This window comes from Panthera uncia (assembly GCF_023721935.1).
Source record: "Panthera uncia isolate 11264 chromosome A1 unlocalized genomic scaffold, Puncia_PCG_1.0 HiC_scaffold_17, whole genome shotgun sequence".
Classification (NCBI taxonomy): Eukaryota; Metazoa; Chordata; class Mammalia; order Carnivora; family Felidae; genus Panthera; species Panthera uncia.
This window is the reverse complement of record NW_026057577.1, coordinates 90,818,689-90,846,522: the sequence shown is the minus strand read 5'-3', so window position 1 is coordinate 90,846,522 and position 27,834 is coordinate 90,818,689. Positions and strand designations below refer to the sequence as shown.

Genomic DNA, 27,834 nt, shown 5'->3' with positions numbered 1-27,834 from the left:
AGAGTATAATTATTCTTTCTCTAAGCCTTGTGTAAAATGGGCATACTAGTGATTGGTTTAAATTAAGAAGAAATCAAATGTGGAGGTTCTAAGCCCAAAGAAGGGGAAAGCAGGTGGGCTTAGAGTCACAGATCTGGGTTTGGGTGCAGACCCCCCCCCCTCACTAGCCACATGGTGGGGCTTGGGACCAGCTGACCTTCCCCCAGCTCAGTTCCTGCGCCTGTAAAACGGGGGTGATACCCACTACTTGTAGGATGGAGTCCGGATGAGGTAACAGATGCAAAATGGTGCCCGGCACGTGGTAGGCACACCAGTGGCGTGTACCCTGGGGGGAACCAGGAACTCCAAGCTCTGCTCTGCTGTGGTGAGGCGGCAGTGAGCTTTCCTGCTGGTGCCAGGCTGCTGAGCTGTCCCACCGGTGGCACTTGCCGCAAGCTCAGTGTGAAAGAAAGGGTGGCCAGGCCACAGGGGAGATGCACAGGTGAGACCAGAGGGACTGGCACCTCTAGGCAGGCTGCACGGAGTGCATCTTCCTCTTTGTCTTGGCGACTCAGGCAGCGGTTTGGACAGAGTGCCTCTAATGGAGGAGAAGCCCAGGACGGTCATCTTCACCTGGTCCCCCTCCCCCCCCGTAAACGGAACACCCAGCATTTTAAACGGACTCAAAGGCTCACTTGCTCACAGCCTTCCCCCCACACGCTGGCTGTCCAAAGCGCTCTCAGACAGGAACACTTACTCAAGGGAAAGCCATTTATTTCAAATCTTTATTCATGATTGGAGAAAAATAATGCCATGTGACAGTGTACAGGTCCTGCTGCCTAAATCCGTAACAGAGATAGACCTTATGACTTAGCAAGCTCACGTGGTGCCAATTCTGAGATCAGATGAGGTTGTTCTTCCGTAGGAAATGGGCCCTGGTAGCATTGTTTTCCCATGTTGTTCTAGAAAAGCCTTTTGCTTGGTTCCCGTTTAAGTTTCTCTCTTTGTGTGTGTGTCTAAGTATGACTACAGCTCTGGGCTGGTGTTTTCTATTTATTTGGTGTCAGGTGTCAGCATTTCGCGGTACTAGGGTGGTCCTCTCCTTTGAGAAAAACAGGGCTATTTATTGATACAAAGGAGAGGTGTTCAGATCATCTTGTTAAGATGCAAAGCTCAAAATAAACACCGTATCTTTATTTGGAAATCCACATCCTTCCTTAAAGGAAGGCTCATGAGTAAATTTGTATGAAGTATGAAGCCCAAGCTGAGTGTCTATTTTTAATGACTTCTTTGCTTACATTTTAGATTGTACAAATGCCTCTGTCAACCCTTACAGGAATTTGGACTTTACTCAGTTTCGAGCAGAAGAACCTTAGCAATAAATACTACCGTGTGCCTCGAAACATTACGAACCAGAACGAAAGGAGATCTACCTGACTTCTGAGAAGAAACAAACCAGTGGCGTGAAAAATATACAACCGAGATCAGTGAACGGGTTTAAATGGACATAATAAGCAATTTGATGCCTGGGGGGAAAACACGGAGATAATAAATACAAATGACAAATATTTACAATGGAAGCAACAAACAGGACATCAGTAGGCGAACACATAAAACATTTACACTGAGGAAAATATAAAAGCGATGCCTTTCACACATCCAGCCCAGGAGCCAACGAACAAACGAACGGCCGACCCAGCAACGCGGGAGAATGTTATTGTTTCAGCCTTTGAGTGATGTAAGTAAAACGGTCAACGTGCTGCAGTGGCCCATGGCATGAGACAGCCATGGTTTACGCTCGGTTCCCATGGCAGAGCCTGACACATCGCTCCTCCTCCCCCCGCAGGCAGAGCTGGCTTTTCTGCTTCCTACAGCTCTAGCTCTTTCTAGGTGCTTCTCCCAGCATTTTGTCACCTTCCCCCCCCCCCCCCCCCCCATACCCAAATTGTTTCTTTCCAATGTGCACATGAAAGATTCGGGGAGATGACCTTCCAGCCGGAGGCTGGAACCAAGGAGATTGGATTTGGGGTATATAAATACTAGCTGGGTTGGGGTCAGGGCATTCCCTGGAACAAGTTATGTTAGAGTAGATAAATTTAGCTTCTCTATCTCTGGCCTCAGGTTGCTTTGAGGGAGAGCTATAAGCTGATATAAATGGAGGATGCTTCCTTTTTTGCCAACTCACTAGAACGGGGGTCAGAACACTCAGGCCCAAGAGCCAAATCCAGTTGGGCACCTGTTAAATATAATTTTACCGGAGTGGAGCCAAACCCCTTTGTTATGTGTTGTCTCTGTATGCCTGCTTTCATGCTATAATGGCAGAGTTGAGTCTTTGGGACAGAAACCACATGACCCACCAAACTGAAAATAGTGTATTTACTATCTGGACTTTTACAGAAAGAGTTTGCTGACCGTTGCTCTAGAAGGAGCTGGCCCAGAACACCCGTCTATTCTTTGTAATACTGGCCTTCTATTTGAGTACTGGCTGCAAGAAAGGATAAGCTTTAATGTGATAACCCAGTGGGAAAGAAAGGGCCTATCTATGGAACATTTTGAACAATCACAAGAACCCCAGCGCTGACCCTTTATTATAATCCTCTCCCTCCTTGCCTTGGAATTTTACTTCTGTCCCACCTCTCTTTCTTTTGTCCACTCGGACTCTTTTCTTCGTTGCTAAATTTCCAGTCCGGATCTGGAAAATCCTGTCTCTCAGTGCTTCCTGGCGGTCTCCTCCATTTATGTAAAAAAGCTCAGTATTTCTCGCTAGAAATCACAGTCATCTGGTTCTCTTCTCCCCCTTTCCATGCTCTAAACCCAGAAGCCACGTTTCCAACTTGGCCTCATGGCATCGGGTACAGGGCTTTATCGATCTTGGCTGAGGGTCAAGGAGAGGTAACAAAATGGTAAAGAAAATCTGTCAAATGTACTCCTCGTGTGTGCATTTTCCTCCGGGTGTGTGGTTTGCCCTAAGTGGCTAGAAGCCCACGCCAGGCAGTTAGATGTACAGGTACACCGTTCTTTGATTCCTTTTAAAATATCACTCAAAAGAAAAAAAAAAAAACCAGCCCCCAAAGATGGGCTGTATTTCTTTTTCCTTTGAGCTGGTTTTAATGACCCAGTTGCTTTGTTTGAAAGCCATTTATTTAGACGACAGGTATGTAGATGTAACTGGATAAATAAAAAAGTGAAATAGAGATTTGAAGCAGTGGTTAATATACAAACACACAGGGGCCACTCCCTCGGACATGGTCCCCCAGACAGAACAATGGCTCAGAACTTACACGTAGAACCCTTGCCCTCCCCGTCCCAAGCAGCTCTAAACCTCAAGGTCCCATGCAAGAAACGGAATTTCCGTTCGGCACCAAGCACCCACACGGCCCTGTCTCCTCTCCACCCTTCTGACTCCCAGCTCGATTTTTACATTCACCCCTGCATCTGAATCCAGCCGCCCTCTGCCAAGACAGCACCGGAAGATGCGGGCCGGGGCCCAGCACCAAGTGCGAGGTCTAGCTGGTGGGCCTGCCGACCCCTGCCCTTCCCTGGCCCACCTCCCCCACAGCAGAGCAAACCGCAGGCCGCCGCCCAGTGGCTCCACGGTTGGAAAGAAGACAAAGTTGCAAGGAGGCTGCGAGGCACGCTCACTTCAGGATGTGCAAGTGTGGAACCCACCGGGCACAGCCGAGACCTCGCCGCTGCCCAGGCCGTCTCCGCCTCACCTGTTCGTTCCGCTAGCACACGCCTTCATCAAGTCCGCAATCCCCACCAAATCCTGCGTGTGACATCCCCCCTCTTTAATGGCAAATGTTCTGGAATGTCCATAGAGAAGAAAATGGACGGCATGGAGGAAAGATTTCCCGGCCAAGCCTTTCGTTTCACCTCCGGATATCGGAGTATTCAGACTGTTCCTCCTCCCACTCGCTGCTTCCAGAAGTTCCCTGGCCCCCGTGGCCGGCTGCTCTGCCCCGGGCATGAGCGTTTGGGTGGCTTTTGCTACCTCGCTCACCCTTGACACCTCGGCCCGTCTCCCGACTACTGGCTTCCGAGAGGTGGTGACCTGTGTCTCCGTGGTGGGCCCTAGAGAGCTTGGCTCTGTCCACCTGGAGCTGGCGCTCAGGGGGCACCGTGGGAGGCCTCTGGATGGCCGAGGTGCAGAAACTCAAGATGGAGCACAGGCTTCCCCAGTTCTGCTCACACTGAGCCTGAACGCTGTGGGTGATGGCCTCCTTCACCTCCTCCCCACAGGTCAGCAGTAGGTTCACCAGGTCCACGTAGGGTCTAGAGATTGAAAGCAGGAGAGAGAGAGAAAGAGAGACCGAGAATGGAACCAGTCCCGAATGGGCCACAGAGGGCAGCGGTGACACAGGCAAGAGAGATACAGCCCATGCCTGGCTTGGGTTTCATTTGGTGAAAATGCTTTCTGGAATGGCCTCCAGCTTTTATACATATCCTCTGGAGTGCTGGCCTCCAACTACCATTTACTAGGTGGCCATTACGTACCAGGCTCCACGCCAGGCATTGGAGAGAGAGAGGCTGGTGACAGAGCCTACCATCAGGAAAAGGGCCAGTGGCAATTTACAGGTGCATACAATAAAAGGAAGAGCCTCTGGGGAAGGTGGGTGAGAATGCCAGGTAGGGCGGCTGTGTGAACGTTGAAAAGGAGCACAGGTCGTGCTTAGGGTCTGCTTTTTAGCAGGAGGAGCAGTGAAGTGTCTTGGGGGCCAGTGGAATAATGCTTAGGCAAATGGCGAAGGGTCTGAAATACCAAACCGAGGACTCTTTTTTGGCAGGGGAGGAGAAGCCATCAAAATTGGGGCTGGGGAGCTCCCCATCGCCCTCTTGCAGCATGGTGTCAGGTGGGGCCGGCTGGCTTTGCACTTGGTGCCACTCTCCTGGGTAAGCCTTAAGCCTTAAGTGAGACTCCCAAGAAGCCAATCTCCCGTGTCTGTGTCTGCCCCTGGTTTAGGCTCATGATGAAGAAGGGTGTTTTTGGAAGGTACTGGATGCAATTCCATCTGTACCTGGAAGAGTCTGAGATCGGTGGAGAAGGGTGGGAGGCAGACGGCCACCCTGGGATCTTCCCTTTCCTGGTAGTAAAGGTTGAGGAAGGGGAGTGGCTATCCAAGCATCTCTACTCTTCCCACCTCGGCTTGCCTGGAACTCGAGGTGAGGGCTGGCTGCAAGGTGCCTGTGTGTTGGAATGAGCGCCAGCCGTCTGTGAGATGAACACACTCGGTTCTGGAGGGGAGAGCATTGCTCAGGCCATCCAGCTGCCCTGGGTTGTTCTTTAGGAAAAGTGCTGGAGGAAGAACGGCCCCATCATGCCAACATGGGGTGGGAGTTGTGTGCCGAAGGTGGACACGGTGTGTCTGCTTTTATGGGCTTATCTGGTAAGAGGCGGCCCCAGCAATGGGCTCTCATGGCCCACTCACTGAACCTTTCTTACATCTCACTGGCCTTTTAGAATCCCCGAGGCGGGTATGGAGTGTTTCATGTGGCTAACTAGCATTCTCAAGCAGTCCTTGGCTAGCAGTATTTCTGGGTATATCTGACCATGAGCATTGTGCAGCTCTGGGCCATCACCCGGGGCAGGAAAATCACTCTGGAACGGGAGCTCATTTATAAGAAGGGGCAAGACTTTTTTCCCTCTGTGAGCCTGGGCCACCTGGGTGGCTGCATTTTAGCTCACATCATCCTTTCTTTGCAAGCTGACAGTTGCTGCTAGGCATGAAGAGCAGATTGTGTTTTAGGACTTGTGAAGTAGTTTACTGCCATTTTTATGAATTAGTCCTCAAGTTGTAGTTGATTGAACTGTCCTCATGTCATAGATGTAAAAATGGAGATGGCTGGGGGGGGGGCGACGGGGGGAGAGGAGAAAGTAGTTTTTGGAAGCTTCTGGGCTGGGAAGGCCTAGAGCTGGGCTGAGAGCAGAGAAGAGGAATGTTCTGGCTGATAGAGATCAAGCTGCCTTTTAAGGCCTACTTGATGCCTTTGGAGTCAGAGAGTCTGTGCATGGCTGATGGACAGGGTGCTTAAACTCTCTAAGGCAGGCCCCTAACAGTGACAAGGACAGCGATAACACTCCTCGGGCTAACAGAGGAGGGTAGGGGGCAACACAGAAGAAATGTTCAATGCATGTTTGTTTCCTTCCATCTTTTGACAACTAGCAACTGATTGCCTGAGGGAGCTCAAGGTCATGGAATGTATCTGCTACCACAGCATCAGGATTTTAGCACCTGATTGCACCTGCCACCCTCTGGGGATGGATGAGCAAATTGTAGGGGCTGAGACTCTCTTTTTTGGGACTAGCCCTGCACTGAGTTTCTTGCCCCAGGGTAAGGGGAGGGCTCTCTTGCGAATGTATAGGCTGCCTCCTGGCCTCCTTTGCCAGGGCAGTCTGCCTGCCAGATGAGCTCTCAGAACCCCAAGGCGGATCCGAGAAGGCTGGACTAGCCCACACTCTCTCCTGCCCTTGGCACCCTCTCCTGAGGAGAAAGCTGTGAGCCATGGGGAGGGGTGTGTGTTAATCTAAGCCGTGTTTCGAGCTGGCGTGGTGCCTTCTCAGGCTGCAAACTCAGCCCGTGTCTAATGACAAAGCCCAGCTTTCTGAACTGGGTGTCAGCAAGGCTAAAGGATTTTAAAAAATACTTGGAGGGGGATGTGCCCGGAGGCTGCCAGCACCCAGTGACAGGGCGTGTGGTAGCCAAGGCAGTTGATATGGAGAAAGTGGGGCGGGAAGGGGTGAGAGGAACAGAGGGAAGCAGAGAGCTTGAAGGGAGCCGCTTCAACCAAACATGAGTGTTTTGGGGTGGATGGGGGTTGGGTTGAGGAATGGGGGTGATGTGGATTCTGGAGTGACTGTGATTTCCTCTTCTCTAAAATGAAAAGCAAATTCAGTTCTCATTTTGTTATCTGTGACCAACGCCACACGTTCTTAAATGGTCTTCTCGATAATTGGGGACTGACAGGATCCTTTGTGCCCAAATCGGTTAAGATAGTTAAAGCACAACTCAGTCAATTCAGCCTGAAGTTCAAGTTGATGCAGTGCATAGTCATGGCTTCAGAAGGAAAGGTAGTGGGGGGGGGGGGGCGGTTCTGTGGGGAGTTGGGGTTAGGTGAGACCCACTTTTGGAGGTCCTGGCTTAGCAAGAGGGAAGAGGACTTGTGTGCAGGCACAGTGAGTGTTCTCAAAAGAGGCCCGGGCTCACTTACAGGGTGAGCCACCTGCATTCCCAGAGTGGGCTGGGGTGGGGGGCTATGTGTTCATTCTAAATGACCAAGGAGTCCTTCGGAAGTAAAAATCTCATGCCCCCATAGGCTATATTTCCATGGAGGAGGCACCAGAAAAGCCACAGGGCTTTCCTCCTTCTTAAATTCTAGGGGGGAACAAAAAACAAAACAAAACAAAACACCAAAAAACAAACAAAAACCCCCTCCGAAACCTTCAGTTTTCCCAAAGAAGATTTTTCTCCAATCTTGAAAAAGGCAAAGTCTCCTTGCACTCCAGGAATGTATTATTGACTTATAAACTAGTGCGCATCATCCATTCTTGAGGCCAAACAAACTATCTATAGTGGATGACAGTGGACTGAGGACAAAGGAGCTTCAGGACTCTCTCAGCCATGGGACATTTGCCTCTTCCAGAGGCAACTCGAAGGAAGGGAATTTCACAGTGCTCTCTTTGTGAAATGGGGTGTATTTGGGAAAAGGGAGAAACCTCTGCTACATCTGGGGCCAGTGAGCCTTTAGCAGGTCTAATGGGGACAGAGAAGGTCGGGGCAAGGAGGTTTGATGTCTATTCCTGATAATCAGCTTTAGTCATATATATTGCCAGTTCCCAAGCTGGAAAGTAGGGATCAAACCTCAGAGCAGGATCTTTAATCTCTTAGTTTCCCTTTCCTCCTCTATTAAATGGGGATAGTAATCTCTATCTTCTAGCCCTGTTGGGAAAGGTGCATGAGACAGTCCAGGTAAAGTCCCTGGCCAGGGGCCTGGCCCACTCACAAAATGATAGCTATTATCATTATTGTTATTGTTGTGGAAGCTGTTGTTGCTTTGTTTCCTTACAGGTATTTGGAAGAATGATAGATATTTTAGTGGATGTTAGTGTGACTAAGGAAAAGGCAGCATCATTTTGCTCCTGGCAAGAGCTGCCTGCAGAGATTCACGGCGAATCTTATAATTCGCAGCAGGGGTGTTGCAAGATACCTACAGCCTCATAACCTGATGGAAAGTGACGGGTGATGGTTGGCCTCTGTGACCCAAGTGGTATGGGTCGGGTGGGGAGCAGTCTGCTTAGTGACACGGCTTGGGGAAGGCCATGGCACCAACGAAGGAGCAAGATTTCATAAAATTGTACAGATAGAGACCAGCGGTGCCCTAAGTTGCTGAGGCAGGAGCTATCGTAAGCCACCGCCCATGCTTCATGTCAGGAGCAACTGTATACCACGTGCTTTATCACTTTGCAAAGTTTAGGATCCCATAGATGAGATATACATATATACATATATATATATATATATGTATATGTATATATATGTGTATATATATATGTGTATATATATATATATGTACACACACACAGATATATATACACACACACACACATACATATATATATATTTTAAGGACTAAGATGTCCGGGGTTTATTACTGCATTGCAAGTCTTTAAATAGGTGAGCTCATATTTACCCACTCTGGCCTAAAGGTGTTTAGCTGTTAAGTTTTTGACATTGGTCTTGTGAAAGTTTCCTCTGGGAGGGCATTCATGTGTTAGGGAAGGTGAAATGGACCTTTGAAGGAAAGAGGGCTACGGAGGCAGGGGAAAAAAAAAAAAGCTATTGCTGTCAGCTTTTGGCATGTAAGATTCTGGAGCGGGACTGCCTGCCTTTGCCTCTCATTGTCTGTGTGACCTTCACCTCAGTGAGTCCGTTTTCTCATCTATAAAATGGAGAGGAGAATGACGCCTAGCTCGCAGAGCTTCTGTGAGGATCCAGGAAGAGGGGCGTGTGAACACCTGAGCACAATGCCTGGCACTCAGTAAACGGCCAACGACTGTTACGAGTGCTCAGGGGCACTTTCATGGCCATTTGGAGTATTCACAACTGTTGGGATCTGGGCTGAGGGGAAGGCGAAGCCGTATTTCTGAATCCTACACATTTCATGCTTAGTAAAATATTTTCTGTTGCTGTCGCTTATGCTTGTGAAGCCAATGGTGGAAAGTTCTTTCTCTTTTCCTGAAGGCCAGCAGGAAAGGGACTCCCAGGGGAGTCAGTGCAGCTTTCTGAGGTACAGCGCAACCTTTCCCGTCTGACGGGAGTTCGGCCTCCAGCAACAAGCCCCGTGGAACGCCTCTAACACCAACCAGTGGAGCGGGGCCCCTTCTCCCCATGGCCCCCGTGGGGGCGGCACTCACTCGTGCAGCAGCAAGTCCTTGAAGTGAATCATCTCCACCATGACTCGGGTGTTCTCCTGGGCGGCAGAGCACAGATCGTGTTTGAGGTAGCACTCCCGTTGTAACTGGAACACCATTTCCTTAATGGCTGGGCACTTCCGGCTTATGCAGCCGAATCTGTGCCGCAGAGCATGGGCCTTGCACTTCAAGGCCTCTTTGATAAATGACTTGCCCTGGGAACAGAGAGGACAGAGAAGACAGAGTGGGGCAGAAAAGACAAGTCCTCGTTATAAGCTTGACGTCCGCCCTTCTTGGGCTGACATGGGGTCTTTGTGACAACTGAACCTTAAGGCCCTGCCTCACGCTGACGTCCGCGCAGGTGACGGGCTGACGCTGCATCGGGAGGTATGTCTCGAGTGACACGATACCTCCGGCATTTGGCCAAGAAGGATGTCACCGGGAGACTTAACAAATCTGCCTCCTTCCTCCCCAGCTGCTTGCCTAGTTTCCCTTGTCCCGGGGCTGCCGTGGCCATCTGTCCTCAAGGCAGCTCAGTGTTGGCGGCTTGGTGGTAACCTTTCTGGAACACAAGGGGAGTTTGGCCAGATGCAAATCCAGAGCTCCCAGCAAGAGTTTTCCCCAAGTAGAAGGTGTCTGCTCATCCCACTCTCACATCACTGCCTTTTCCTCCTGTTCCACGAATGACATCAAGATTGGGTGCTATCTGTGCCTCCTTTTCCTGTCTCAGCGCCTCCCACCGCCCCCAACCCATACCCTTGTCTCCTCCTATCCTTTAAGGAGGAGCATTCTTTTCCTTTTTGAAAATGATTCGACTCCTTTAAACTGTTAGGATTATTGCCTCTAAAAGGCCCGCCTGGCACATTGCCTGGCAGCATCTGGAGTCTGAACTGCCCAACTGACAGCCCCTCCCCCACACTCCCTGCCTCTGAGTGGCTAAGGCAGCCAGGCATACATCTGGCCCACAGTTCTCTTTCCTGGCAACCCCATCAGATTGTTCTTATCCTAGAAAGGAGACAGCTGTTGGGGGTGTGGAGGCAAGCTGGGGCGTTAGGTCCCTTATCAACCTCTCAGGGCAGGGAGGCATTCTGGGATGCCTACCTAGGGATCCCCGTTCCCCCATCACTATAGAAACAAGCTGTCTGGAGAGGTCACCCCTCTGTTTCTAGCCAGGCCTGAAAGTAACTGAGTTGAGAAAGTAAACGGGGTTAGGTTGGAAGCGGGAAGCCAGCCAGCACATTTATTTCAGTTCTTCCTTTAGAAGCAACTGAAATGGCTACAGACAGTGGCTCATCACTGAAGAGCTACCTCCCTGAGGCCCCTTTTGCTCTGACTTTCCAGTGGGAGCCAAATAGGATGGAGGGTAGGGTGTGCCGGTCTATGAAGCAGTTACATGCTGAGAACCAGCTTGAAAGGGATGCTCCACACTTGAGAACATAACTCCTGTTGGTTGAGAAAAAAAGGAAGATTAATTTGTCTGAGGGCTGCGGCAATCTGTTTGGGTATTCTTCCCCAACATCCTGTGGGATTGCCCTTCGGTACACATCTTTCCTCCGGATTTCCTATTACGTTTCCTAATTCCAGTTAATCCAGAAGGGATCCTTTATTAGGGAGCCTCGAGGAGTTCAAACGTTCTACTCTTTCCTTCCCTGGCTTCTGTTTCCCCTCCTGCCACCCCACATCCTCTGTAGGGTAGGTTGCCAGGCCCGTCGCATCCCTTTCTGGTTCCCAGGCATTGCTTTGTCAGGCTCTCTACAGGATGTCAGTAGATGATGACTGGTGACATTCATAAATCACACCTAAACTGTTGGCCTCATCCAAACATTGTCTCCCACTCTCCAATGCAGTGGGAGAGGAAGTTGATGAGAGAGAGCAACGGGGGTGGGGGTGGGGGGAGCTTCAGAGTGCATATATGGGTTGGGGAGAACGTGAAGAAGGTGAGCCCAAGGCCATCTGCCACCTGAAATGTATTTGGATTGTCAGCACTGGGACCATAAGATGGCTTGTTGGGTTCTTGCCTTACCCTGAGCAGCAATTAGGCTTTGTTTTCTACCCTGGGGATTCTGGGGTAGCTGGATTGCATTAGGCCTTATTAGAGGACTCTGTAGACTAGAGCTCATTCAGGGTTTTCAGGTTAGGAGAGGAGGGTCTGCTCCTTAGGAAGAATAAGTCTGTTATTCTGGAGGCCCCAAATTACCCATGTTGCCTGCTCACACACCCATTGGAGATGATGAGTTTCTACAAAGTTCGTGTCCCGTTTATTCTTTCTGAGAAGGTGAGAACAAGTCTTGGAATGTATAATTGGAGTCGCTGCCCTTCCCTCCCCGAACCTACTGTTTCTAACATGATGGGCCTTGCAGACCGAGTTCTGGGTGGCCAGACATAGTGTGTCCCCTTACAAGATGTTTATTATTTGTTGTGACTTTTGTGCTCTCTGTTAAGAATACTTAGATGATTGTTCAACTTGCTCTCCGTCCCGCTCTGCCTGTGTAGACACAGCTTAAGAGTGGAGAAGGGTTTCGCCACCCCCCCATGACAGTTCAGGAGAGAAGAGTCCCATGAGTGGACTGGGGACAGACTGGCATCCTGCTGTGCACCAAGAATGTCTCTTGCAAACGTTAAAACACACCACGAAGATCAGCCACGGAAATCTGTTCACAAGTCCTTCCAATGAACATTTCAATCATGTGATGCCAACCTAAAACATTTTGTGCTCTATGTGGTTTTTACCTGGGCATCAAATTTTCCAGCGTTGTGCAGAAAAGTCATGCAAATCCCATGTAAGCCTCGAATCTCACAAGAGTTGTTCTCGAAACATTCAAACACACCACACCCCACATCGCCAGCGTTGACCAAACAGTGCTGGATTTCCGCTAAAATGAGAATTACATACAAATGTATACAAAATTCTCAGCCGTGCTGGGGAATGCAGAGAGGTCGGCTGAAAGAAAAGTTAGTAATGACTAAAAGAAAATTTAAGAAGATAAAGTTAGAAATGACTATTTTGGGATCTAAAAAGCCAGGGCAAGAAAATTTCATCATTTAATCTACTTATGGAAATGTCACTACTTGTAAATACTGTATCTGTAAAAAATTAGCCAAACCTACGTTACAAAAATCACAATCAGAAGTTAGGTCTGAGCACTCCACTTTTCATCCTTTCCATCTTCTTAAAGTATTTGTGGAAATACTTAGTTTGAAAGCAGAAGATATTTCAGCTTCCTAAACCCACACACAAAAATAAGATTTTAAATGATTAGCTTGCTCTCTTCCTTCTGTACTTCATCAATGAAATACCCTTCTCTACTTGGAACTTGAAGCTGCTGCTGTTAAATCACAGCCATTTCCTTCCTGACCCCCAAATGCCAGCGTCCAAAGAGCAGTTTCAATTCAGCTTTATGATTCAACACCTAAAAATCAAAACAAAATTCCTATTAAGGCAGCGCCTCCAAACCATCAGCATTAAAAATACCAGGCTAGGGAAGCTGCGGTCGCGAGAAGGCTCAGGAATCGAGTCAGATGGGGGCTAGCCTGCAGAAACGCAAACGTCGCAGTTAGAGGCTCCTTTTAAATAGAGATCCGGTGTGAGATATCACTTAATCGCCTAGAATTCCCGCGACCGGGGAGTTTGCCGCCCTCCTTCGCAGAACATGGCCCTAATTCATCTCTCCAAAAGGAGAGACTGAGGGAGTTAACTGTCAGGCTGCCGCACGTAAAAGCCTCTCTTCCGTCCCTCCCCCCTACCCAATTCACTGATTTAAGCCAACCACAAAATTACATCAGAAAAGTATATTTTGGAAGAAGGGCGGGGTCGGAGTAGATAATCCGCATTCAGATTAAATCTACCGAGAGAATGAGGGGCGTGTATTTGTTGAGGTCACCAACTACCGAGAATCACGTTCAGTTCTCAGGGAAAGCACCGGAGAGGGGGAAGGGTGGGCGCGGGTCCTAGGGTGAACCCCGCGCCGGCGGGGGGTGCGGGCGCTCGCGCGTGGAGGTGGGAGACTCCCGGATGATCCCACGCGCGGCCCCGGCGCGCCGGGCAGGAGCGCGCGGGGCTGCGATTCACTCGCTGCGGGCGTCCCTAATGGGCACTCGTGCATTCTTGCTCGTGCGGTGAGCGCACGCACGCTGTAGCTGGGTTTCAGGCCCCCACATAAAGGTGGGGGGGGTGCGCCGAGCGAAGGAGCTGCAGGCAGATTTTCTTTCTCTCTCAGGAGCTGGGAAAAGGGCCAGCCCCGTGCCCTGCACGCCTGGCTCTGCTCGGCAGCATGCGGGTGAGCTGAGAGCCGGTTGAGCAGCGGCGGCGCACAGTTCGGGCCGTGTCACCATTTCTTCGCCTGCTGACCTGCCCTGGAGCGGGAGAAGGCGGCAGCACCTCAGAGGTACGCTTTGAGCCACCTCCCCTCACCCCTCCCCGGAAAGCATTGCCCCCAAGGGGAAAGTTCGCAATGTAATCGGTCTGGCCTACAAAGTTCTCGGGTGTCGGGCATCTTTTGAGGAGGTGGGGGGTGGGGAGTGGTCCCGTCGTGGCCAGCCGGCTCGGAAGAGTTCCCCGGGTGCGGGGCGCAGGCCGGCTCCGGGGACCCTCGGTGCCTCCCGAGGGGCGGCCCGGATGGAACAGGGAGCTCTCGCCGGAACGGAGACTCCGGGGCCGGCAGTGGCCTGGTCAGATGCTGCCTCTTTTACCCTCGACCCCGGGGAGGACAGCAACAAGTCCTGCCCCAGCCATTTCATCACCCTGCCAGCACGTGCGGATTCCCGGCGCGCGGAGCCGGGCGCGGACCGAGTCTCGCCTCGCCTCGCGCTTTCTTTTGCATGTCCCGCGCCACCCCAAGAGTTTGCGCTGCCCTAGGTGGGCGCTCACTAACCAGCAAAGCGCCCGGGGTGCGCTGCGTGGGTGCGCGGTGTTGTCTCCCCGCAGCTTTCCGCCTCGGGGGCGCTCGCACTTACCTGTGTTCTGCAGGGACAGGCGGCCTTTCTGCTGGGAGCCCCTGTCTTGGGGACCCTCCGGCGGGTTGGTGGCGTCGGTCCCCCGCGCCGGGTCGAAGGTGGCCAATACCAAAGCCAGGGTCACGAACTGGCCCAGCCGCTCGGCACACATGGTTCTTGGTATAAACCTCCCTCCCGGAGACCTGGATTCTTTGTGCTCCCCTCCGCCTCTTCCTCCTCCTTGGCCGCTTCCCCTCCTCCTCCCACTCTTCCTCCTTGCTCGCCTTTTCCCTCCTCCTCGCGGCCGCGGCTCGGATAGAGGTTACCCAGCGCCCTCCCGTAGCTCTCTGGAGAGCATGTGACCAGGCCGTTAGCGGCGCCGCGAGTGCCCGGCAATGGCAGGGATGGTGCCTCAAATATCCCTGGAAGCTCTGGTGTCACTTGAATGAAGGAGTCGAGCAGGTGTTGTCCCAGCGGCTGGACCAATCCGAGACCCCGGCCCGTTTGACAACACGGCTGGGAGGCGGGGCCTGCGCCCAACTACTACAGGAGGAAGCGGAGCGCCGCTGGGAGCGCCCGACAAAGTTGCCGACCTGGCGGCGGCCACGCGTTTGCGTGCGTGTACGAGTGTGAGCGCGGCCGAAGATGCGTGCGCGTGTGCTGATGCTCCAGAGCTATGGCCGAAGGCACTTAAAAAAAATAAAAGTGAATCCCAGCTCCGATTGTAGCTAAAGAAGGGCGGGAGGCGACGATCTGCGCTGGGACAGCGTTCCCTGGCTCGCATCACACCCGCAGAGTGCTGGGAAAGTTTCCTTTCTGTCGTTTGGAATTGAGTGAGCTTCCCAACCCCGAGCCTTGACAGATTGGGAGTCTCCTGGGCACAGTGACGCTGGGGGCAAACTGAGCACATATGGGAATTCCTGTCTTTGTGACGCTTTGCATTAAGGGGGAAAAAAAAAACACAACACCACCACAACTCTCAAACTCAGATAGGAGCAGAAGCACTAGATACAGGACTTGGCCTGAGCTGCTGGCCCATCTTCCCCCCTTCTTTTTGCTCCGATTTGGTGGGCCGTGCAACACCTAGGGTGCCAGTTCCTCGCCCCTCCCCCAATCCAGACGGATTCCGGGCCGGGCTGCAGGGATCCAGGTGACCGACTGGACTTGCATCATTTCCAGGCGGGTGGCTGTGAGGCCCAGGCAGCCCTGAGTCAGCCCTCCGCGGAGCATCGCTTGCCCTGGAGGTCGGAGCTTGAAAGGCAACTTTACGCGTCTCCAAACACACTCTTCCATTTTCCCAAAGCGCTACTCGCCGCCCTGGTCCGGGTTCCTTTTACTCTCCAATCATCGATGTAAATGGTTAAAACAAAAACAAAACCCCAAAACCAAACCCGGGGAAATTCTCTCCATCTCTTCTTTCTTGCTGGAGCTTCCTCCGCAAGCGCGGCCGGCTGCTTTCTCCCCCGGCCCGCGGAAGCTGGGAGAAAGTTGGGCGCCGCTCGGAGCGCCTCTTCCCCCGCTGTGTGTGTACGTGTGCACGCTCACGTCTCCCCGGCGCCGGGGCCGGGGACAGGAACTGCTCTGGGCACCGTCAGTCCGACGGCGCAGCTCCGGGGGCTCGCGCGGCTGGGGGAGGGCGGGGACCCGAGCGCCGCGGCCGTGCGCCCCGCCGCACGCACTCACCCGGGTTGGCCCGCCCTCGCCCCTCCCCCGCCGTCCCCACCCGCCTCCCGGAGAACAGGTGAGCTCGGGTACCAGCTCCCACCCCTCACCCCCACCCCGCTGCCCGCCCGCGCCCTCTGCGGTAATGCGCCGGGGAGGTTTCATCACCCACCGCCCGCGGCGACGCGGCCCAGGGTCTCCGCGGCGGGACGCACTGCGCGCCTCGTTGGGGCCTCCATGTGACACGGTTGGGGGAGGGGGTGCGGAGACGCGGGGGCCAGGTCGTCTCGCGGCCGCCGTAGGGCCTCCCGAGCTTCCTTCCAGGGTCCCGCCTGCACTCGGGCGTAGGGAATGCGGAGGCGGGAGGCCTGGGTGGCAGTCTCTGGCCGCAGCTGTCCGGCGCGTCGAGCGGCCCTGAGTCTGGAGTCTGAGAGGAGGGGGTGGGGAGGGCGCCTTCGGAGTGGGCAGTCCACCATCCCCGCCTGACTTTCAGAGCCCCAATAAGTGGTCACTTTGAAGGTTTGAGTCTGCAGCCGTGACAAGAAACCGAGCACTTATGCCCATGATTCCAATAGCAATTACTTTGTGCAGCCTCAGATCTTTTGTGGAAGGAGGTGGGGTCCAAGTGCATTAAAATGGGTGGTTCGCATTTCCCACCCTGCTTTTGTTTGCATAGTTAACTTAGCTTCCTTTATTAATTTATGAAAAACATTCTCCTGGAGATTCTTAAAAGACAGAACATAACAGACAGTGTCATTCCGGCCTCTTCAGGAACTCCAGCAGCCCCCGAATTTCCTGGGTAGGCTTTCCTTCCATGAAGCCTCTTTTGTAGGTGAGAACATGAGCAGTGTTGGCATTTAAAAAGGCATCTTGTCTCTTGGTGCTTTGAGCAACAGAAACAGAAGAGGTCCAGGGGGCAGGAGCAAGCCCACCTTTGCTGGATGCAGACACTGTGAGTCTACTTGATAGAAGGCTCCCAGGGCACCTGGAACAGTAGGGAGGCAGATGGCACGTCTCCAGGCTCCTGCCTCCCCACTGCCTTTGGCTAGGCACTGCCTTGTGCCCCAGGGCCCTGGGGCTGCCCTCGGGGGACCTGCATAATTTAAGTAATCATCTTGAGGTTATTTGCTCCACTTTCACAGGGGACATTCCTGTCTCCCACCTGAGCCAACTGCCTCCTTAGAACTAAGTGAAAAGTAGCAGTTAGATTTTCAGGTGTTGCAAGGACAGGTACTCATTCTTAAACGTTTCATCGCCAGGCCACTTGGCTAGGGCCAAACATCCAGAGGAGAATGCCCATCCCATTCAGTCTCATCGGAGCTGAGAAAATTCTGCGGAACCAGTAGGCAGTTTGCTGGAACAACTACCCCGGGCCTGTGGCCTGGGGTGAAAGCTGGGAGGGGAGACCAGACTGGTGACCTTGTTGTGACCACCCCGCCTTCATTTTTTTTAGCTCTAGAACTCTGGCCTAGTTTGGCAGATTGTGGCTGATGAGAGTGGGGGTGGGGAGGGGACAGTAATGATTTTATTATTATAAAGCTAACATGAATTGAGAACAGACACGGCACCACACACTGAGTTTGTGGCTTTGGTGTCTCTCTAGACCTGAGTCCACCCTACGTGGGAACTGGGACTTGGGAGGAGCAAGGACAGACTGGCTGGTGGTGTCCCAAGCTTCCGCGGAGAGTCTGGCTGTCTGGGCCCTCCTCAGTTTAAGACCCGACCAGCAGTGGGGGCAGTGAGGCAGCCTGCCCGGTGACATCCCAGGCCTCCTGTGGTTGATGCCCAGGATCCATGTTTTCCTCTCTGATTCACCAGTTAAATTCAGTTAAACAGTTAGTAGGTTTTTTTTTTGGGGGGTGGGGGGAGGATATTTGGTTAGACTTTGAAAGGCGGGAGAGGATACTGACAAGTAGAGGTAAGGAAAAAAGAGAGGGCATCACAGGAGGGAGGACCAGCGGGAGTCAGTGAATGGAGGAGCCACTGTGGGATTTGCATCAGGAATAGGGGTTCTCAGTTCAGAGTTAAAGTAGGAGACAAAACTGGCGAGGGCATCTGGGACCCCGTTGTTAAGGCCTTGGGACAAATCTGTGCTCACCGTGTGGAAGATCTTGTTCTGTCATTGTGATGGCATTTAAGGATGAGACTCCAGCATGCTCTTAGACTAGCTTCCCCTTTGGAATTAGGAAGCGGAGGGGTCCAGTGCTGACGTGGTGAAGGGGGAGGTGGGAGAGAGGAATGGGAAGTAATTAGTTGGAATCTTGTTGTGGGTTTTGAGGCCTGCAGGACAGAGGTGTTCTTTCAGGGGCAAGCAGGCGGGGCCGTGGAGGGTGGGAACACTTGTTCGGTGATGAGGCAGTGATGTGTAGGTTGGTACACGCTGTCTAGTCCAGGCTTTCTGCGAGTTCCAGAGCCTGAGTGGAAAACGTGGCTTCCACGTGGAGAGCTCCTCCTACTGCACACCCCGCCCCCTTGGGGCTGCCTGTCTGGGCTGATGGCACCACCTTCTGGTCGGAGAGGGAACTGTCTGACCGCATAGTGGACTCTTCCTGACTCCAGGGCCTGGGGCACTAATATTGGGTCCCCTGCCCTCTTCTCAATTTCCTTGACAAATCAACTAATACCTATTTTGGCAATCTCCTCATAAAAACTGCTTGAGTCTCATCAAGGAAACTCTTTCAAACTTTTTGCTTTTCCTTCTGCATCCTTTGCTACCTTGCTACCCAATCTACCCTCTTCCTGGCTTCTTTGAGTCATGCCTATATGAAGGAAAATGTGGGCAGACAAAATAACAGACCACTGCTATCAGCTTCCAAAATTCTTGCAAGCAGAAGTCTCTCCATAGAAAGTCTCCATCTTTCCTCTTGTCTTCTTTCCTTGAAGTGGTTGTTATGTTAAATAGAATTCGGGATAAAGGAGAATACGTCTTCAATATTTGGGTTTGTTTACTACTATTCCGACAAAATTGCTCTCTACTAATTTTTACTGGAAAAGCACAGAGCTTCAACAACGTTATGAATTAAGACTTTTGTGGGGCTGGTTAGGAAACCTCACCATCATTTATCATGTTATTTATTGAAGGAAAATATATCCTGAGTTCCCAAAACAACCAACTCTCAAAGTTTTGGAACATACTACTTTTGTGAATTGGACATTTCCTCTGGTCCTAGATTAACAGTCTAGTGTATTCATGAACTGATTGGAAACAAAAAAGATAAAAAAGAATTTTTAAAAACCCCACAAGAATAGGAACGTTGTCTCCCTCACCATAAATTCATTTACTGGAAAGAATATAAAGCAGTAAACATCGGGTGTCTGATTGTGGTCGGAGTTTTCTTGGTGCTTTGAAGCCTGAATAGTCTTCCAGAAGTCCTCTCTGCCTTGGGTCATCATTTTTGTTTCCTCATTGCGTGCCAAGATGAAGTCCAGGGGAAAATGTCCTGGGCGGGGGGGGGGGGGGGGGGGTGAGTGGTCTCCATGGGGAGTGCGGAGGAACCCAGGGGTGAGCATCTATGGTGTTGAAGCACTGTGGAACTTTCTTGGCTGAGTTTCAACTTTGGTCTGAGAACTGATGGATTTCAAGTGGGTGAAGAAAGAGTCTTTTGGCGGGGCAGTTTTCCAGTGGGCCAGATTGAGAAAGTCTTCATGAAGCAACCAAATCTATAAATGTGATTTTAATGGTCGGTATACAGTCAGGGTCCATTGGACCCAGTTTTGGTTTCTGAGTTTTTTTTTTTTTTTTTTTCCTTAGCAATACTAACGGTCTGTAAAGGTTGATGTTTCGTGACTTTTGTTCTTTTTAAAGAAATCTTCCAAAGATCAAAGAGGACATTTACTTTTTAACAAAAACAGAATAAAGTTCGTTCTCTCTTGAATTTACCATATGGGACCATTGGAACCATTTATAAATCTAAGATACTTCATGGGATCTTAGTGATCTTCTTTTTTTAAAAAAAATTTTTTAACATTTATTTTTGAGAGAGATTGAGAGAGAGAGAGAGAGAGAGAGAGAGAGCATGAGCAGGGGAGGAGGAGAGAGAGAGGGAGACACAGAATCCAAAGTAGGCTCCAGGTTCTGTGCTGAGCTGTCAGCATGGAGCCCAATGTGGGGCTCGAACTCACGAACTGTGAGACCATGACCTGAGTCGAAGTTGGATGCTCAACCGACTGAGCCACCCGGGCTCCCCATGATCTTCTTTTTCTTACATCTTGAAACATTTTCCATTTTATTATCCTAGGAATTATCTCATCATTACCCATCAATTATTGCTAATTGTTTGATGCTAAAAACACTAAAATAATAAGCAAGTGGAAGAATGATGGAATCACCACCTAGCAGGATGAAGCAGTAGTGATATAAACCATCACTACTGCGTTGCCTTTCTATTTTTTGTTTGTTTGTTTTGTCCTTTTTTTTTTTTTTTTTTTTTTTACATTTCTTAGAGTATTACACCATCTTTCAAGAAGGTATAGAAGGAGACGGAGGACACCATCTTTGTCCCTTTCATTGCATCCAGTTGAGAATTCAGAAGTTTTCATTTCCTGCACAGAATGGTAAAGAGAAGAAAATTGACAAAGGAAAATGTTTTATCGTAGTTGGACACAGCAGACGAGACAGCAGTGCTGTTGACTTTAATGATAACAGTAAAATTGCTTGTCTAAGCAAGATCTCAGACTCTGAGCCTTACAAGATAATAATCTGGATGCATTTTTGTCAGACTTCTGAATCAATGAATAAACAATATCTTTCTGGGGACAAAGAGAAACTATGATATTCTCCTGCAGTTAGTCATTCCTCAGGAATGATTTCATCACCCGATATTTTGCAACAAGAACCTGGACCATCCTGTTTTGCTGAACGGACGGGGGCCAATATTCTTTTACCTCTTGTGGTGTTTGGTTACCAGAACGTCCCTGATACAGTTCGCAGGGGACAAATGATGAAGTCAGATGTGTTTACAAGGGCAGTCAAAAGGAAATAGATGGTACAGAAATGGGGGGGGGGGAGTTATTGGTCTAGTTCTTGCTGGTGTGTATACATTTAAAAATAAAAACCCTTTGCAAGTGGGGGGAACAGAAGATGCTCATCTGCTCTTTAAGAAACTGCTCTTTAAGAAACTGATGAGGTTTCAAAAGTAACTGATTTTATCAAGTGCCGGTGCCAGAAGTACCAGAAATAATGGTAAGCTGGAATTTCTGGGAGATTTACTTGGAATCAGTATTGATAAGATAGATTTGTGCCAGGTTGCTGCACGACGGCTGAGGAACAGTTAGTTCATGTAGACGACGTTGCGCAGTTTGGGTTTATATACCTTCGAAGTCAGGAAAAAGAGAACGGAAGTTTGCTACATTTAAACCGTTATATTTTGTAATGAAGTTCTAAACACTAGTTCTTTATTATTACTTCTGTAAATTGCTCATGAAAATAAAAAGGCCCCCATTCGCCCCTGCTGGCAGATGACGCTGACCATTTTTTTCACCGAGGCAAAATATTAAAACAAAAGATCAAGTAAACCCCCTTAGGCAAGCGGGAGTCCGTGGAGCAGTATCCAACCACTTCTGTTTCCCCCATCCCACCTTCCCACACGTGCTCACCACTAGGGATTGAAGATTGTTTGAAAGCAAGCGGTTTGAATGAATGAGAGACACTGTCGTATAACCTCTCAGTGTATTCCCCCCTTTAGCGGAACTTTGTGCTTCTCAAAGTTCCATGGGGATAAGAATTAACTGCACGGGACACACAACACGGATACTGTATTTTAGTGTATGATATTATGGTATGCAGGACCTTTAAGATTAATTTTGACCCCTCACGGTTTTCACTTTGTTTGGAAACTTTAGAGCCTGACTGTCTTGGTCCTCTGGAGCTGCTGTAGCAGAACCATCAGCTGGGTGGCTTGCAAACCGACATTTATTTCTCGTAGTTCTGGAGCCTGAGATCAGGTGTCAGGGTGGTTGGGCTCCCGGCGATGGCCGGCTTCCTGGTGATGTCTTCACGTGGCTCTCTCGGAGTGTGCGTTGGGGGGGGGGGGGGGGGGCAGGGAACGGGAGAGCATGAACAGACGGGTTGTAAGCTGGATGGTTTGGTGTGGCTGGGCAGGATGGTGTGTGAGGAGGAGAGAACTCATAGGCGCGCACTGACCAGTGTTGGACCCTGAGGGCCTGGTGTGTCCGGTCCATCAGCAAGTAAGAAAAAAACCCAATGCAAAAGTTTTAAACAATAGAGGCAAGCACGTTACCCCGTATTTCAAGAAGTCCTGGGGGTGTGGGGCTAGTGTGGGCCCAGCAGATGGATTGGAGGTGAAGACCTCGGAGGAAGGAACACATTGAGAAATCAGGTGGCAGATTAGAGGCGGAAAAGGAACAGGTGATTTTGAGAAGCTTATGGGGGACCAACTGGCAAGATAACCAGCTTGCGCGCGTGAGGAGTAAGTGGGGAAAGTGATGGCAGTCTAGGCCTCTCTTTTAACGTTCTCTTCTGCACCTGCCCTGCACCGTTCTCTTCTGCCCTGTCCCTCCCCACATCGTCCCCTCCATCTCAACCAGTGGTGTCACCGCATTTCTGGTTGCTCCAGCAACCCCCGCCCCCCGCCCCGATTCATCTTTGATATGAAAATGAGTCATTTTCTCCTCCCTTCATGCTTCCACATGGAATTTATCACGGATTTATTTCCGATTGCAAAATACACATGATTCTGTTCACCTCCCTCCATTGCTACCATCCGGGTCGTCTCCGTCTTGTATAGTGTGGGATTGACCAGCTGGTCTTCTGCTTCTCCTTCTGCTCACCAGCACTCTCTCCAAATTCTCTGCACTGTAGCCAGATTGAAGAAAAACCAAACCAACCAACAAAAATAAACCCCAAACCAAATCGTACCACTCAGTTGCTTAACTCTGAAGGCCTCCGTAGAATCAGTTTCACACTCCTGACCATGGACGGGGCGGCCCTGTAAAATCTGGCCCTGCTGGTTTCGAAGACCTCAGGGGAACCACTCTCACCCTCGCTCATTCCCTTCCAGCACTTTCTTTCTATACCGCAAATAGGCCAACCTCTTCCTTGCTTTCGGGCCTTAATGCAGGCTGTTCCCATAAACCAAGGCCTTTGCTCAGTTATTACCTTGTTTATTTATTTAAATTGTCTGCTGTGTCTTACTGCTGCTCCCACCCAAAATGAATTATAAGTTCCTTGAAGGAGGGGATGCAGCATGCCATGTTCAGTGTTCAGTCCTTAGCACCTACTACAGTCCCTGACTCACAGCAGATTTAGTGTGTCTGGTGTGCGTGCGTGTGTGTGTATGTGGTTATCGGATGACAAAATGCCTCCTAGTTCTTGAGAAGAACTAGTACTTAGGGAGGGGAAGCCCAGATTGGTGGAGAGGGGTGAACTGAAGGGTTAGCAGGCATCCTTCCCACTCTTGTGGCATTTCATCGTTCACCCAAGGCCCTGATCGCATACTGCTTTGTGCTGGAATTATTTGTAGGTTGAAAGTGCTTTCCGACGTATTACTCCTCTAAAACTTCTCTATAACCTTGGGAAGGGTAGAATTATTATTCTCATTTTACTGGTGAAAACCTCAAGCTCAGAGATTCTTGTCCAAGGCACACACAGCTGGAAGGGTCCAAGTCCAGATTTGGACATGAGTATTCAAATTCCCAGATCTTTGTATTTTATTATTGTTCTGGAAGTCATAACCCACTTCTCCATCCCTACCAATGAACAGTCAGGGTTATGGATCATATTGCATAACGCTTTCATTTTGATGCTTATCAAAGTGAGTTTAGCTAGCTTGATGGTCAAAGGAATTCAGTACCCTTGTATGTATATATAATACATATATATATATATATATATATATATATATATATTTATTTATTCTCTAAGATCTTAAAACCTTGAAAAAGTCAGAACTAGGAAGAGAGACAAGTAAAAGAAAACTAAAAGAAGGAGCTCAGAGGAAATCAATGGAAAGGAACAAAGGTAAGATTATAATCTAAAAGGAAGCCAAAGAATATTTTCAGAATCTTCTTGTTTTTTGGGCAAGGTTACAAACAAAAGAAATGGGTAACAAGATAAATTAGGCACATAGAACTACAGGAGGAGGGCTGGTAATTGAGAAAAAAGGGAGAAAACAGCCCCCCAGGGGAAAGCAGAGGAAAAGAGAGGCTGGCCAGAGGGGGGTACTCCGTGAGCACAGCGTGAGTACGCCATCGTCACCTGTGTGATGTTCACTGTAGGCCTGGCATGTGCTTGGTGTTGAGGAGAGACAGAAAAGAGGAAGGTGTGGGGCCCTTGATGTTGGCTGATGGTGGAAATGAAGTAGAGTAAGGAGAGTTAACCTGTGGAATGTGCAGGTGGGGGATACTGTCTGGGTGGGTGAGGAGGGCTTTGGACCAAGATGCCATGAGGTTCCGATCTCAGCCTTGAAAGCGATTAGCTGTGTGACCGAGGCCAGGTGACTTAGCCTCTCTGAGCTTCGGTCTGTTCAACATGAGCCCGTGGTTAATACTATGTACTTCATAGGGTTGTTGTAGAAGCTGTGACGTTCAGTTGCTCTGGGCACCCTCAGATCCTCAGAAGGCAGGAAACAGAGTTGGCGAGCTTCCCTCTCCTCCCTTGGTTCAAGGGGCTCCATCTGGATGGCGAGATTGGGGTGGGTTTCCTCTGGGGGCAGCTGTGTGGGTCGTAATTGGGTACGTTTTTATTTGCAGGTTACTGTGTGCAGTAACTTATCACATTTGCTTGTTAAAAATGCCTTAATGGACTGCTATAGTGGAAGGAGAAAAATCTTTCATTCGTATGTGTATGTCATTCAAATGGTATTTTTAAAGATTTATTTTTGTGTGTTCACGATGTTCTTGAATAATGTTTCCATAAGTACGGTCAAAGATAAAACTTGCACGGTGCGCAAAATCTGGTCATGCATATTTTAGAGTGTGACCGTCTTTTGGCCAGCCTTGGGCTCCATTTGCTGACTTCTTCACTGGCCGTGTTTCCTTAGGAGGGCTTGCTTAAACTGGCTCGCTGACCGGGAAACTTCTTGAACACAGGCTAAGCTAATGGTGGTGCCCTCCGCCAGGGTCACCCCATTCCCCTTTACCGCCAACAGCTTGACTCTCTGTCCGAGCCAGTGGAGGCCAGGCTCTTGTGTCTGACATTTATTCAATAGATACCTGATGAGCACCTTGGACGTGCCAGGTGCTGTCTGGGCTTTGTGGGTGAATAAGATGGGCAAGTTCGCTGGCCTCATGCAGCAAAGAAAATAATGAGAAGATACAGTTTCTGAGGGCCTCTTTCAGTGAAGGTGGCTCGGGATAACCTGCCTGAACCTGCCATCGCGTCTTGAATGGCACAGAAAACTTAAATGACATGAAAAACCGCCACGTGAAGGTCGGGAGAGGCTGCTTCCAGGCAGAAGCAGGTAAGTACAAAGGCCCTGAGGTTGGTATTCAGTTTGGCTAGTTCAGTGAACTTAAAAGACGTTGGTGTGGCTGGAACCTAGTGAGTGATGTCCGGAGACTGGCAAGAGAGGAGTAGTTCAGGGCCGGTGGCCAGAGCGAGGGGTGTGGCCGTCTTACGTAGTCTGGGCTGCTATGACCAGATACCACAGACTGAGGGGCTTAAACGACAGACATGTGTTTCTCACAGCTCTGGAGACTGGCGGTCTGAGCTCAGGGTGCCAGTGTGGTTGGGCTCCAGCAAGAGCACAGTTCTTGGCTTGCCGATGGCCATCTTCTTCTGTGTCCTCACATGGTGGAGAGAGAATGAGAGAATGAGAGAACGAGCTCTCTGGTGTCTCTTCTTATAAGGGCATCAGTCCCGTCATGAGGGTCCCACCCCCCTTGACCTCATGTAACCCCTCATTACCTCCACGTGCCATCCCAGGGCACCTAAAAGGCTCCCAAAGGTGTCGGCTCTCCGGAGTCAGAGGAAAACGCAGCAGTTGTGAATGCCTGCCTCTGTTCCCACTCAGTGCTGTCCCGGTCTCCGGATTCCTAGGTCAGCTTCTGACCTGGAAGGAAGACACATCTCCCCAACCACAGCAGACCCAGCAGCATGAGGAGTTTGAGAGCCAGGAGCCCCACATGAGGACCGCAGAGAATCGGTGGAAGCTGGCTGGAGAGTGAACGTCGGTCAGGCCTGACCGGACAGAGGTCCTTCGCTCCGCCCGCCAGGAGCCTCGCCGTGCAGGCTCAGGGCAGCCCGAGAGATGGCTTGCTGCCGTCTATGCTTTTCTCACGCTTTCAGAAGCAAAGTCCTCTGGTGGCCTTCTCTGCCACAAGGAGGGCACCAGCGTCCCGACGTGACTTCTTGGGACCCAGATGATGAGGTTGCTGTGGAAGGAACTGTTGAGGGCTCTTCTGCTCCAAAGTGGATCTCCATACCTCCGAGCCCCAGCCGGTCCCGGTTCCCTTTTCTTGTGCCCCCCACTTCTCTGTGTCTGCTTCCCTCCTCTACACACTGTTTCACTTCATTCTTCTTCTTTTTAATGTTTTCTAATTTACTTTTGAGAGAGAGAGAGAGAAAGAGAGAGAGGGAGACTGAGTGCAAGCAGGCGAGGCGCAGAGAGAGAGGGAGACACGGAATGCAAAGCAGGCTCCAGGCTCCAAGCTGTCAGCACAGAGTCCGATGCGGGGCTCGAACTCCCAGACCGCGAGATCATGACCTGAGCCGAAGTCGGAAGCTTAGCCAACTGAGCCACCCAGGCGCCCCTGTTTCGCTTCATTCTTCAGCAGTTTCTGTAAACGAAGACGTGTTCTTTCCAAGTGAACGATAAGCTTCCTGAAGTGGGGTTGCTTCTGTGTGATGCTCCCAGTCCTGGACACAGCAGAAGCTCTTGGCAAACATTTGTCCATTGAATCAAATTGGCTTGTGATTCTGACCCATCCTCGATTAGCCAAGGACCGAGGTGGGTCTATGGGACGGGCCTGTATTTAGACAATTTACGTCAGGATCACCAATCGTCAGTCATTTGCTCGTCACCTTTGTGGTTTTCACCATACGTGCATTCCACCATGCAATTACTTCCTTTCTCCCTTTTTTTTTAATTGGCTCATGTTTTTCACTTACAGAATTAATTTCAGCAGGAAACTTGATAGCATGACTGTGCATGAAAACCACTATCCCTTCCCATAAATACAAGGTAATTGTAAAAAGAAATCCAAGTCTCTGAAATAGAAGGCATGCGTCTCTTGCCCCATGAAGCAATCCTCTCTCAAGCGGTCCAGTGATATGCACATCATGCTTCGGGGAATTCCGATTTATGGGACAGGGGACAATGCATTTGGGAATATGGCGGCCATCCCTAGACGTACCTCTGGATCTTGGGCACCTTCCCAACGCCCTTGCACTGTGGGCGTTGACAGCCAGGGACTGCCACTCCTCATGGATTGTGTGAGGAGGCAGCTAGGGAGACCAGTGAGAAGTACCCGGGCACTCTTCTGTCTGTGGACGCCCCCTGCTCCTTGACCCTCCGCCCTGCTTCAGGCTTCTCCTGGGACTAGGACTCTGGTCTTCTTCCCCCATTAGCTGCTAGTCCTGAGAACAGCTGTGAAGGAGGAGGGAGGGAGGGGGAGGGGAGGAGAGAGGAAGAGAAAAGGAGGGAGGGGAGGGGAAGGGGAGGGGGAAAAGGCAAAGTCCGGGCGGTGGCTCAGGAGGAGAGAGCAGGATGAGGGGCTAGAAAATGAGGGGAGGGACTGAGAGGTGTATCTTGCAGAAGGCAAATGGTTTTGGCAGAGAACTAGGAGACAGTGTAGTGTATATTTGTCTACGCACTGGACAAGCACAAAAGCAACACTCTGATTCTTACACTGCGACGTGTAACCCTCTGCAGGAGGAAAGAGTTTAAAAGTAA

The 27,834-nt window shown here is 50.5% G+C and overlaps 1 protein-coding gene and 1 long non-coding RNA gene across 3 annotated transcripts in view; one reads left to right on the top strand and one right to left on the bottom strand.

The window, feature by feature from the left end:
* Nucleotides 1-2,164: 2,164 nt before the first annotated feature.
* Nucleotides 2,165-14,916, bottom strand: STC2 (stanniocalcin 2). The gene is made up of 4 exons (XM_049647778.1): nucleotides 14,342-14,916; nucleotides 12,119-12,261; nucleotides 9,392-9,603; nucleotides 2,165-4,254 (listed from the first exon to the last, which is right to left on the bottom strand). The coding sequence occupies exons 1-4, from the start codon at nucleotides 14,490-14,492 to the stop codon at nucleotides 3,852-3,854; spliced, it is 909 nt and encodes a 302-aa protein (XP_049503735.1). The 5' UTR covers nucleotides 14,493-14,916; the 3' UTR covers nucleotides 2,165-3,851.
* Nucleotides 12,839-27,834, top strand: part of LOC125934410 (uncharacterized) — a 234,793-nt gene continuing 219,797 nt past the window's right edge. For both annotated transcript variants that reach the window (XR_007461376.1, XR_007461375.1), the window contains exon 1: nucleotides 12,839-13,773. This is a non-coding gene — a long non-coding RNA (uncharacterized LOC125934410). The remainder of the gene's footprint in view (nucleotides 13,774-27,834) is intronic.